This window comes from Cervus elaphus, chromosome 29 (assembly GCF_910594005.1).
Source record: "Cervus elaphus chromosome 29, mCerEla1.1, whole genome shotgun sequence".
Lineage (NCBI taxonomy): Eukaryota > Metazoa > Chordata > Mammalia > Artiodactyla > Cervidae > Cervus > Cervus elaphus.
Genome location: NC_057843.1, coordinates 62,283,066 through 62,295,806, shown reverse-complemented (window position 1 = coordinate 62,295,806; position 12,741 = coordinate 62,283,066). Strand labels below are relative to the sequence as shown.

Below are 12,741 nucleotides of genomic sequence, written 5' to 3'. Positions count from 1 at the left end.
GCTGGAAGAAGCACAAGCTGGAATCAAGATTGCCGGGAGAAATATCAATAACCTCAGATATGCAGATGACACCACCCTTATGGCAGAAAGTGAAGAAGAACTAAAGAGCCTCTTGAAAGTAAAAGAGGAGAGTGAAAAAGCTGACTTAAAGCTCAACATTCAGAAAACTAAGATCATGGCATTGGGTCCCATCATTTCATGGCAAATAGATGGGGAAACAGGGGAAACAGTGGCTGACTTTATTTTTCTGGACTCCAAAATCATTGCAGATGGTGATTGCAGCCATGAAATTAGATGATGCTTGCTCCTTGGAAGGAAAATTGTGACCAACCTAGACAGCATATTAAAAAGCAGAGACATTACTTTGTCAAAAAAGGTCCTTCTAGTTAAGGCTGTGGTTTTTCTAGTGGTCATGTATGGATGTGAGAGTTGGACTATAAAGAAAGCTGAGCGCCAAAGAACTGATGCTTTTGAACTGTGGTGTTGGAGAAGACTCTTGAGAGTCCCTTGGACTGCAAGGATTTCCAACCAGTCCATCCTAAAGGAGATCAGTCTTAGGTGTTCATCGGAAGGACTGATGCTGAAGCTGAAACTCCAGTACTTTGGCCACCTCATGCAAAGAGTTGACTCACTGGAAAAGACCCTGATGCTGGGAGGGAGTGGGAGCAGGAGGAGAAGGGGACGACAGAGGATGAGATGGCTGGATGGCATCACCAACTTGATGGACATGAGTTTGAGTAAACTCTGGGAGTTGGTGATGGACAGGGAGGCCTGGCGTGCTGCAATTCATGGGGTCGCAAAGAGTTGGACACGACTGAGCAACTGAACTGAACTGAACTGATTAACACTTTTGGTGAAAACAAAGAAATGATGTTAAGAATACCTCAAAACAGGATGTCCACAATTTTCTGATTTAAAAAAAAATTAGAAGCGTTTGTATAATTGTTTACTTTTAAGATTTTTAAAAAAGATTTTTGTTTATTTTTAGGATTTTTATTCTTCTTTGTTCTTTTCTCTGATTTAAATTTTTTGGTAACATACATTAACTAGTTTTACAATTATGAGAAAATGTCATTTTGTGTTTAAATAAAAAGTACCCCACTACCAAAAAAAAAAAACCAAAAACCCAGCAATTAGAATCAGCTAGGATGTGGGAAAGAACCCAAGATGGAATAAAAATAATAACAAATAAACCTAACACTATTACAAATAGACGAGGTAACCACACTAAAACATGGAGTAACTTTGTAAAATCATGTTCGGCTGAGCACTGTAAGACGAAGGAATATATGGAATACTGAGCTCTGTTTAGTAAATTTCCTTCTCAAAGGCGTATGGGATGGCAATTCTAAAACTACTTTATGTGTATAATGCGATTGAACAAATAAGCATATATATCACAGATAGTTGAAGCCAGATCTGTCAGTTGGAGAAAAAAATTTTAAATAAAAAAGATAAAAGCTAGTATAAAATCTGTGGTGTCACATGCAATGGGAGGTATTGGTATGAAAACAGTGTGTGTGTGATACACACACAGATATACACATATATATACACAGATACACACACACAAATAGATGCCAAATAGATATAAATAGTCCTCAGTTCTCTCTGTTGAAAGGGCTCAGGAGCAATGACCTCCAGGAGTGGTATACACATCTAGCATTCAGATCTTGGTTTCTATCACCATCTCCAACAAAGGGAACCAGGTGGAGAAGTGTTGATTACAAGGCTTTGGATAGGGAAGCAATTTGATGAGATTTCACCTTTGAAGGCACTGACATGCTCACACATTGAGAAGAAAATGGATTAGAGGAATCAGAGTAGATAAGTAAGGCCAGCTGGGCAGTTACTGCAATAGTCCAGGACAGAGATGAAGGTAAACAAACGTTAGGTCGACTGTGGGTGGTAGCAGATGAGATGGAGAACGGATTTGGAAGATATTTCGGAAGTAAAGGTGACCAGACCTGGTGACAGACTGGATTTTGAGTGGTAAACGAAAAGAAGATAATGATTAGATTTTACTCCTGGGATGGACATACAGATGGATGACTATGTCATTGACCGATATCAGGAACAGGTTTACATGAAATCATGATCAATCCTATCTTGCACAGGTTGAGTTTGAGATATCTTGGGGATATCTAAATGATGACATGGTAAATAACTGCATACACATAACTGGGGTAAGGAAAGAGGTAAAGAACCAGCTTGCTGCCTTGGCCACTGTGCCTGTTCCCAACATAAGGGCCACTGAGACTCCCACCAGTCATACCCCCTGAATCTCAAGCACTTAGCCAGTACCATACAGACATATATCCAACAAATGCTTATTATATCTCTTATGTGCCCAACACCCTGCTGGGGTCCAGAAGTGAGAGACATAGTGGTCCTCCTGATAGACTGTTTAATGGTCAAGAATTCTTCCCATCCGAGGATCCACTCAACTTTCAAATGTGATTTTGCAATATGTCTATGTCTTCACTCTCTTGAACTGGGCTGGCCTTGTGAATTGCTCTAATCCACAGAATGTGGTAGAAGGGATGTGATAGTTCTGGAGCCCGGGCCTCAAAAGGGCTTGTAGCTTCTGCTTTCCTTTTTCAGGACACTGCCCTGAGAATAGTATGCAAGTAAGATGATCCAACTTACTGGAGGATGAAAGGGCTTGTAGAAGAGAACTGAGACGCCAATCGCGAACAGCCAGCACCAACTGTCAGAAACGTGAAGGAAGACACTGGGACTTTCCAGCCTGACCACCCTTCTAGCAGCTACAAAAGCAAGCCCAGCTGATCCAGTAGAGGGGCTGCCTAACCAACCCACAGAAGTGTGAGAAATAATACAGCACTGTTTTCAGCCACCGAGTTTGGAGGGTGGGCTGTTATGCCACTAGAGATAATCCACACAGAAACTGATTCCTAAGAAGGAGGCTTGCTGGCCTAGCAAAAACCCAAAGCACTGACTTTCGGACTGGCTGGTGAGCAGAGGTTAGAAAGACAATGAAGAAACTATTAGTGAAGACTAGAGAAGTGCTATAGGAAGTTGCTCTAGGAGTTGCTACAGGAGTCTGGAAAAAAGTGACCCATGCAGTTCAGTGGTATGATAATTGGCAAAACTGTCACCTGCAGTAACTTGGAAGACAGAAGTAGAGAAAGGCCTATTTGAAAAATAATCATTGATGTGGTTTTGGAACATGAAGTGAACTCAATCAGATTCATAGGAGACCCATGAATTTTTTGAAATAATTGTATCACTGAGAGTAGCACCAGCTTGACCTATGGAGGCGATTTCAAACACAAAGGGGCCTCTGGGGCGGCAATTTCTCTTACGCTGGAAACAGGCTAAGAAAGCTACTCAGCTGCAAATATGGGCCATGTCTCATTGAAAAGGAAGAATTCTCAGCAGGGCCAAGAACCCAGGCGGCGCAGCCCAGAGCCAAGATGGACATGGCATAGAAAACACACAGAGGAGTAAAACCAGGCCTTAATCAAGGCGTATTTTATACCTCGGAGTAGGGGCCCTGCTAATGTATAACCAGTTGGCTTTCAGAATTGCTATGGACCAGTGACTGCTATGGACCAGTCTCTCCTCTTCTGTAGCAGGAGCATCTATTGTGGCTTGTGTGCATCCACAGATGCTCAGTCGTGTCCGACTCTGTAACCCCGTGGACTGTAGCCCACCAGGCTCCTCAGTCCGTGAAATTCTCCAGGCCAGAATACGGGAGTGGGTTGCTATTTCCTTCTCCAGGGGATCTTCCCGACCCAGGGGTCAAGTCCAAATCTCCTGCACTAGTAGGTGGACTCTCTACCACTGAGCCACCTGGGGTTCTGTTCTGACCTCACCGTTGCTTGCTGGATGCATGTGTGGGCCAGTGTGTGTCCTTGATGACTGCTCCTCTGAATCAGAAAGACTCACGCATGGGGAATCTCACACAGGTCTCAAGATCCCAGACTTCAAACTTGATGTGTTAACTGGGATGAGATTTTTGGGTCCTCAGATAAGGGGTGAAACATTTTACATGTGGGAGAAATGTAAATAATCTGTGACCAAAAAGGAACTGTGATAGGTTGTTTAATAGCCAAAAGGTACTCCCATCTTAGTATGCAAAGATGGATTCTATTTCTTTATATTATTTAGTCTGGGAAGGTCAAATAACTTGCCTTGATCAATAAAATGTGGTGTGCACATTCTTGAGCCTACTCCTCAAGAAGTCTTATAGCTTTTTCCTGTGCTTTGTTAGAATGATGTCCAAGACCACTGTGTAAGGAAGCCAGTCTAGCCGATGGGAGGATGAAAGGCCATGTAAGAGAGTCAAGGAATCCCAGCTGACAGCCACCATCAACTGCCAGATATTCAAGTCAGTCCATCTTAGACCAACCAATTCAACTGACCTCGACCTGAATGCAGCCACATGAGTGAGTGTAGATGATGCCTGAAGAGAACTGCGAGACCACCTACAGAATCATGGGAAATAGTAAACTGTTCTTATAAATCACTGAGTTTAGGGTAGTCTGTTACAAAGCATTAGATAACTGAAGCGATCCTGATTTTACAGGTTGTACAGTCTAGTGGAAAAAACAGACAAGTAAGCCAGTAACCCACTAACAGTGCAAGGTGATGGTCTTTACAACAGGGATGCACAGGAAAGCTGCGGGAGCGTACAGAAGGAAAAAAAAGCTTCATCTGGTGGGACGGCGTGCGTGTCAGAGGAAGCAGCACTCACTCTGAGAGCCAAACAATAAGAGGCACTTTTAATTACCATGGGTAAAGGGACTGCTATATACCGATCCCAAGCTAAGAAAGAATTCAAGGAAATACAACAGGGAGGGAAGAAAAGAGAAACAAGAAATAAACAGAAAATAAATGATACAGTGCAGACTTAAGTGCTGACACAGTTACCTTAAATGTAAATGGTCTAAATAATGTGAAACTAAAGAGCCCACAGCCCATGGGTTAGCACTGAATCGCGAGGCAATACACTTACCATTTGGTTTTCTGGGTTCTGTTCTCTGCAAGTCTGGGCAGAGCTGTGGCTCCTTCCGGGGGGCTCTGCTTGGAGAACCTCTACCTGGAGACCGTCTGCAGGCTCTCCGCTCAGGGCCTTGGGCCTCGTCGCTGCAGGGGGGCTGTTTGCTGGGGGCTCGGCTCTGTCCATGGGGCTCCGCTTGGGTACTGGGCAGACGAAGAGCAGTGTGGGGTCTGCAGGGATCTGGGCTCAGCCTTCCTTTCTGCTGTTCCGCTTCTCTTCGCTTGTGCTCTTCTTCTCGTTTCCTGGGAACAAAACCAAGGGCAAAGAGGAAAAAATTCAGAGCGTTACCTATTCGAGTATTCCTGAGTGAGATTTGATTTTTAAAAGGAGCTACCACAACACAGGGGGGATTTGGTAGCGCACAATTTCACAGATTCCTGACTTTTGTATCTGAAAGGGTGACGGAGCTGGAAAGAACTTACAGGTCAACCTGTGCCCGGCTGGGACACACACGACATGAGAAACTGTTTGGTGAGACACAACAGGATCCCACGGTGTGTGTCCCCAAGCTCGTGACCCCGGAGCCGTGACTGCAGTCTCTGCTCCTGTTCCAGAAAGTACATCAGAATGCAGCTGAGGGTGATAAGCACAACAGCCTTTAATCTTCTCTCTTCATTAAAAGGACCACTGGCAACCGTAACGATGGCATGAAAAAGTCACGCAAAAAGGCCTTGAATGAGTCACTTTCCTGTCAAAGACTCAGTTTCTCCAGGTCTAAGGCTTGTGTGATAGCTCTGTGTGCGTGTGCGTGCGTGCGTGTGTGCATGTGTGTGTGCACGTGTGTGTATGGTGTGTGCGCGTGCGTGTGCGTGCGCGCGCGTGTGTGTGTGTGGTGTGTGCATGTGTGTGCGTGTGTGTGTGCACACGTGCGCGCAGTTGTGTCTGACTCTTTTGCAACCCTGTGGACGGTAGCCCGCCAGACTCCTCTGTCATGGAATTTTCCAGGCAAGAACACTGGAGTGGGTTGTCATTTCCTGCCCCGGGGGATCTTCCCGAGCCAGGGATGGAGCCTAAGTCTCTTGCATCTCCTGCATTGGCGGGTGGATTCTTTACCATTACTGCCACCTAGAAGCGCTTCTGTGATAGCTGATAACCCTGAACTGATTTAAGAGTCTGTCTGGATGTCTTGTGAAAGGCCCAGTGGCTCAAATGGTAAAGAATCTGCCTGTGAAGCAGGAGACCAAGGTTTGAGCCCTGGGTCGAAAAGATCCCTTGGAGAAGGAAATGGGTGCCCACTCCAGTATTCTTCCCTGGAGAATGCCATGGACAGAGGAGCCTGGCAGGCTGCAGTCCATGGGGTCACAAAGAGCCAGACACAACTGAGTGACCACCAGTTTTTTACTTTTCGCTTTCAGAATGTCTTGATAAAATCAGGGCTATGTTTTATAATGAGACGGAGAAATTTCTTTTATCAGAGTATCTGGTATCAGGGTCCCTCTCAGTTGGGGGCCTTGTTTAGACAAAGACTTTAATAAGCTTGAGGACAGGACTGACGGCTGGTAGAAGGTGAGACCCTCAGGGCCTAGGTGATGACTGACAGTGAGGCTCCAGAGGCCTGCTCTGTCAGGAAACAAAGAATGTATTTGTAGCTCCTGACAGGGAGGGAAGAGATGAAAGAACAAGAGAGAGAACGGAGGGGGAAGAAAGAGGAGGTGAAAGCCTGGGTCCCGCGTGGAGCAAGGGTGGGACAGAGAATCCGCCCAGGGCGAGGGGACAGGCAAGGACTTCAGATCCGGGACTCACACACTGTAAGGAATGGCATCTCCTGGGATCTTGGTAACACCTAGATGCTGACGTGCCGGCCGGGGTCAGGGCTCAGGATATTGTATTTCTAGCAAGCACCCAGGTCATACAGCTACTGTCGGGCCTCTGACCACACCCTGAGAAGCTAAGCCTAAGAGAACAGGCAAGTCTCACGTGGACTGTTCATTACACCATTATGGGACATGAAATGGGAGTCTTGATGACACCAGTTTTCTGGGAGGCCTCCCACGCTCATCCATGCCTTTCCATAAGCACCCTGAAAGTTTCAGGGCTAAGGTCCCAGACACAGAAGCAAGAGCTGAGACAGAGACCCCAAGGCCCCAGGAAGTCACAGAATTCAGATTTCCAGACTGTGCAATTTGAAGCAAAGCTTATTTATATCTCAAAGGACAGGGAAGACCCGAAGACAGATATCTGAGTCACATTTAAACATAAAGCCTGGTCAACTCAACTCCCCTTCTGAGGGTCTCTCGGCCTGAGCTGTGAAGGCCTCCTGAGCAGTGCCCGCTGGGTGCCAGCCCAGAGAAAGTGTCCGGCGGGCTGTGCCGAGCGCAGCGCCGCTCGGACGTGCTCATTCAGCCGTGGTTGCTGCAGGCCGCTCCGGGCACCGACACCGGCATACGCTGTGCTGCAGTCGGCGGGCGGGCCGGACAGCCTGTCGTCCTCGCTGCTTGGGATTCACACGGACGCTAGCAGGGGCCTGAATCAGTGTGATTCGTCTGGGAGAAGCCTGCTTGCAGAAGGAGGTGGAAGTATCTGGGTGGCAGAGGCACTGCTAATTGATCTAACAGCCTTGCTCCTGGCAGGGAGGTGGGGAGCTGCTCTCTTTACGAGGCTGGATGAATAGAACTGCTTTAAGAGAATGTTGGTCCTGCAGACAGACAGGCGTGTGGGGTTGCCCAGCTTGGCACCTGCATGGATATATCACTGCCATCAAGGGGGCCTTTGAGGTGATAACCTAGACTTTGTTATTTGAGCAGTCATTTATTTCTCTTTGTTTTAGGAGACCAAACAGCTCTCCTTTTCAATTCTAAGAAGCCGCTATACAATTAGCCCTGGGGGGCAAACTTTGTCACTGCAGACCTTTCTGGGCTTCCCACGAGGACAGAGATGGGACAAATGGGACCAGCCTTTCAGAGTGATCAGGCTGGCCAGCAAGTGGGGAGCTCTGCCTTTTTAAGACTCCTGGAGGGGGAGGTTTGCAAGGGGGTTGGTTTTTCATTGTGGTAGAACTCAGTAATCTGGGAGAAAGAATGTAAGCAGGAGAATATATAATTACACCCTTAGCTGATGAACAGAATTAATGTTTTTCAAAAACTGATGCATTTTGCACTTAAATCTTTTAATGCACACATTCCACAAATGTTCATTTCATGAGAGCTGTGATTCTTGATGTAAAAGTTGTGATCACTGAGGAGAAGGAGTGGGGATTAGAGCTGGGAATGATGCCTGACCTGCATCCTATTTTATCTACACTGCCGCCTTGAAACAAAAAGCAGCCACCAGCACAGAGACACACACACAGGAAACAGCTCCTGAGAACAGAACACGGTCCTGTGTGTGTGTGTTAGTCTCCCCGGAAAAAAAGGTCCAGAACCACTGCTCAGAGTCTAAGCTGCTGAGAGAATCCCAGTTTACTGAGGCCAGGCTCTTACTTGGCAGATAAGGAAACTGAGGCAGAGAGCTTAGTGACCCACCCAATGTTACATGATAAACTATATACAGAGCTGAGCTGGACTTGGCAGCTTTACTCCATCCTGTAAAATTCACCTCACATAATGATTTTTAAAAATTTCAATCTTCTTCTATCATGTAAAAAATGAATTGGGTCATAAGAAGAAAGTGGCAACATCACATCAAAGTAACCATTAACAGCATTCAAGCTAGCTTCTGGCTTAGCTTTCAGTCCAACACTCTTAGACTCAATAATAATCCTAAAATTTCAGCGTGTTTTCTCTGACTAATTTATTGCAGAATGTCAAAGATCTGTAATCTTCAGAGTGGGCCATGCTATACACTTGACCTATTTTTGTAAAGTTCAGGAAACAAATACAAGAGGACAAACTAAAGTTACTCTACTTTACATGAAAATTTAAGAGAAAAAAAAAATCCTGGCCATGACACAGCAAGCAACGTCTCGGCGGGAAATTTATCAGGATGGTTAAGATGGCAGAATCCTAACCAGCCCCACATTTCCTCCCGTTTTCCTCGAAGGGCAATCAGCCAGACAGCAGCTTCTGTGGGCCACCAGCAAGTCTGCTTGTGCGGCCTTTCCAGAGCAATCTGAAGCGCCCCCTAGAGGCTCACGTCTAAGAACGTGAGACAGCCGAGCGGGGAGCGGACCTGACGCCTCGCTCCGGTCCTGTCCGCCACAGGGTGGAGAGGGAGGTCTCCGAAGACGGGCTGGAGGAACGGGGGTGTCTCACCCACGGGAAATAAGACCAGGGCACACGCGGCGGGTGCAAACCTCTGAAGGGCTGTGGCGGGGCGGAGACTCAGCCCGGAGCTCTCCCAGGACAGACCTAGGACCCAAGGAGAGGACTTGAGAAGTCAGGAGCCCAGATGACAACAGCCAAAAAAAAAAGAAAGAAAAAGGCCAAAAAAAGAAACCACGTGAGCTCTGCACCGCGGCCGTCACCGTCACAGCCAGTGAGGGCTATCCGAGCTGTGGTTACTGCTAACTGAGACCTTTTCCAAGGAAGGAACGTGGGTCAGTTGTAGTGAGTGGACGGACCGAGGGCCTGTTATACAGAGTGACGTCAGGAAGAGAAGAACTAATTCTGTAGATGAAAGCATATACATGAAATCTAGAAGAACAGTACTGATGAACCTATTTATAAGGAAGAAATGGACAGGCAGATACAGAGAACAGACCGTGGATACAGTGGGGAAAAGAGAGGGTAGGGCAGAGTGGAGAAAGTATCAGTGACATATATAGGCTATCATGTGTAAAGCGGAGTTACTGCGAGGCCGCCACATAACACAAGGAGCACAGCCCGGCCCTCTGAGACGACCTAGAAGGGTGGGATGGGAGAGGAGAGGCAGGCCCAAGAGGGAGAGGAGAAATGTGTAGCTGTGACTAATTCCCCTTATTGTGTGGCAGAGGCCAACACAACATTGTAAAGCAATTATCCTCGATAAGAAAAAAGAAAAAGGAAAGAAACCAAATGATCAAAAGACTGCTTGTCGTGCAGAGAACTAGGTCAAGGGCAGTAACTTCAACGACTTGAACGTTCCACAGCTTCAGCATTTCCGCACTGGATGCATCTGTTTGCACAACGTGACACATTCTTGCCTCTGGGTCTGGAAAGTTTAAGTCCTTCAAGTTGATGGAGTTTTTTTTCCTCCCTACCCCACTGTGTGGCTTCCACAGAGAGTTGTATTAATGGTTGTCCAGTTTTATCAAAAAGAAAGTAATTCTGCCAGACACCACAGAAATAAAGCAGACTCATTCTCATTCATGACTACTCAAGTTGCCAGTGCCATGAACACGGGACTAAGAGAGGTCTGAGTGTGATTTAAAGGGCTTCCACAGAAAAGGAAGGTTACGTTAGTGTGTCCTGCTATTGCACTGGCTGCACCTGGATGTGCCCTGGTGACTTTCTTGGCCATAGTCCTGGTGGAGGCCTGGGGCCAACTAATTTTCTTCCCTTTCTCAAGGATTTAGGAGGACACTGGTATGCTCTGCTAGGCTAGCTCTGAGTCATAAGAAGCTTTTTACTGAACTGTGCTGCAGAACTGAAGGTGGTGGCTTGGTAGCACTCTCTTACCAGCCACTGGAAACAACACGGCCCAGAGAGTAAGCGCTGGGTCAAGACAAAAGCTGACTTGGGGGCCTGCTGACCTTTGGCACCAACAGTTACATACTGCATACAAGTCAGAGAAAAGAAGCAGGGCCCTATCAGATAGTGCGAGGATCTGGACAGCCTACTGCATCAGCATGGCTGGAGGTGTTCCCTGGAACCAAGCCATGGTCGGAACCCTGGCCTCGGGAGGACAGATCCATGTGCCAACCTCCTCCCTGACTAGCTGAGTGATTTCAGGCAAGCTAATCGGTGTTATCATCCCCTGCATGAAATGAGTTTAAGCACAGTTGCCTAGTTTACTTTACTGAGTTATTGTAAGGGTTTAATGTACAAGAATTTTGTAAGCTGTAAAGCACTATATCAATACAAGTATCATTGTTATTTTATTGACAGGTAAGGCTGTTACGCTGTCACTGGTTCCGGCTGGAAGTGAAGAAATGTGGGTGTGGCACCCAGGAGTCACAGGGCTGGGCCTGATGATACTTTCAGGAGATTCTCATTGTTGAAACCACACAACCCCTTTTTCTGTAGAAGCCGTATTAATCACATCTCTCAAGCCTCTCTTGCGTGCGTGCTAAGTCACTTCAGTCATGTCCAACTCTTTATGATCCCATGGACTGTAGCCGCCAGGCTCCACTGTCCGTGTGATTCTCCAGACAAGAATAGTGGAGTGGGTTTCCATCTCCTCCTCCAGGGGATCTTCCCAACCCAGGAATCGAACCTGGGTCTCCTGCTTTGCAGGCAGATTCTTTATTATTACATGCTTGCTATTAAAAAGCAGAGACATCACTTCACTGACAAAGGTCCATATAGTGAAAGCTATGGTTTTTCCATAGTCACACAGGGATATTGGATAAGGAAATGAACATTCACTCTAGTATTCTTGCCTGGAAAATCCCATGGACAGAGGAGCCTGGTGGGCTACAGTCTAAGGGGTCGCAAAGAGTCAGACATCACCGACCAAATAACAACAGAGGGATATGAGAGTTCGACATAAAGAAGGCCGAGCACCAAAGAATTGATGCCTTCAAACTGTGGTGCTAGAGAAGCCTCTTGAGAATCCACTGGACAACAAAGAGATCAAACCAGTCAATCCTAAAGGAAATCAACCCTGAATATTCACTGGAAGGACTAAGGCTGAAGCTCCAATACTTTGGTCACCTGATGCGAAGAGCCAACTCATTGGAAAAGACCCTGATGCTAGGAAAGACTGAGGGCAAAAGAAGATGGTGACAGAGGACGAGATGGTTGGATGTTATCACCGATTCAATGGACATGAATTTGAGCAAACTCTGAGAGATGGTGGAGGACAGAGGAGCCTGGCGTGCTGCAGTCCATGGGGTCATAAAGAGTCAGACAGGACTTAGCGACTGAAGAACAAGAAACTTATCAAGGGCTTTAAGTCACTAGAAGTATGGAGGGACCTAACACGATCCTTGCTCTCCAGGAACTGACAATCTAGTTGGGAAATCAGACCCACACCTCCTGCAGATGCTGAATTCTAGCTATGATGCGTGCTAAAACAGAAGTATTAACCGAGAGCTGGGGGTTGGGGATGTGGGAGACTGATTAAACTGGAAGAGAAAAAAAGGTTACATAGAAATCACGTCAAAGTGAGGAAGGAGGGAAGTGAGAGAAGGTGGTTTCAGGCAGACAGAGCACACAGCTCTCACAGAGCCTTTGACTCAGAAGAGATCTGAGAGCCCGGCTCTTTTACATAGTTTTAAAAATTCTTTATATATTTATCCTGGAGAGATGATAATTCAATTTCTCCTGGAACATTTCCAGTGAGAGGAAACTGATCACCTCAGAAGACAGGAAAGGTTTGGCTCTAACCTTTTCCGCTGGCCCTGCATTGGATGTGTGTGTTGGGGGGTGGGGAACGGGTCTGTCAGATTCTCTCTCTTCATTGTTGCTGAAGCACAGGCTCAGTAATATTTGGTCTTTGACTTCCTCTCAAGGGAATAAGAAAATGTCATGCGTTTGAGGACCTTTGACTTATAGAATGTTATAGCTGGAAGGAACCTTAGATATCATTTAGTCCAATTTACAAAAAAATCTTTCTGTGATTCATGAACCATCTTAGAGAATGTGACAAAAATCTACAGATCCTCTCCTCCCACCAAATGTACATGAGCTCATAAC

General features: G+C 46.4%; 1 protein-coding gene across 5 annotated transcripts in view; it reads right to left on the bottom strand.

Moving 5' to 3' along the window:
* Positions 1 to 12,741, bottom strand: part of INVS (inversin) — a 124,392-nt gene that overhangs the window by 19,989 nt on the left and 91,662 nt on the right. For all 5 annotated transcript variants that reach the window (XM_043890777.1, XM_043890779.1, XM_043890780.1 and 2 more), the window contains one exon: positions 4,982 to 5,268. In XM_043890777.1, coding sequence (XP_043746712.1) covers positions 4,982 to 5,268 — 287 coding nt within the window. The remainder of the gene's footprint in view (positions 1 to 4,981; positions 5,269 to 12,741) is intronic.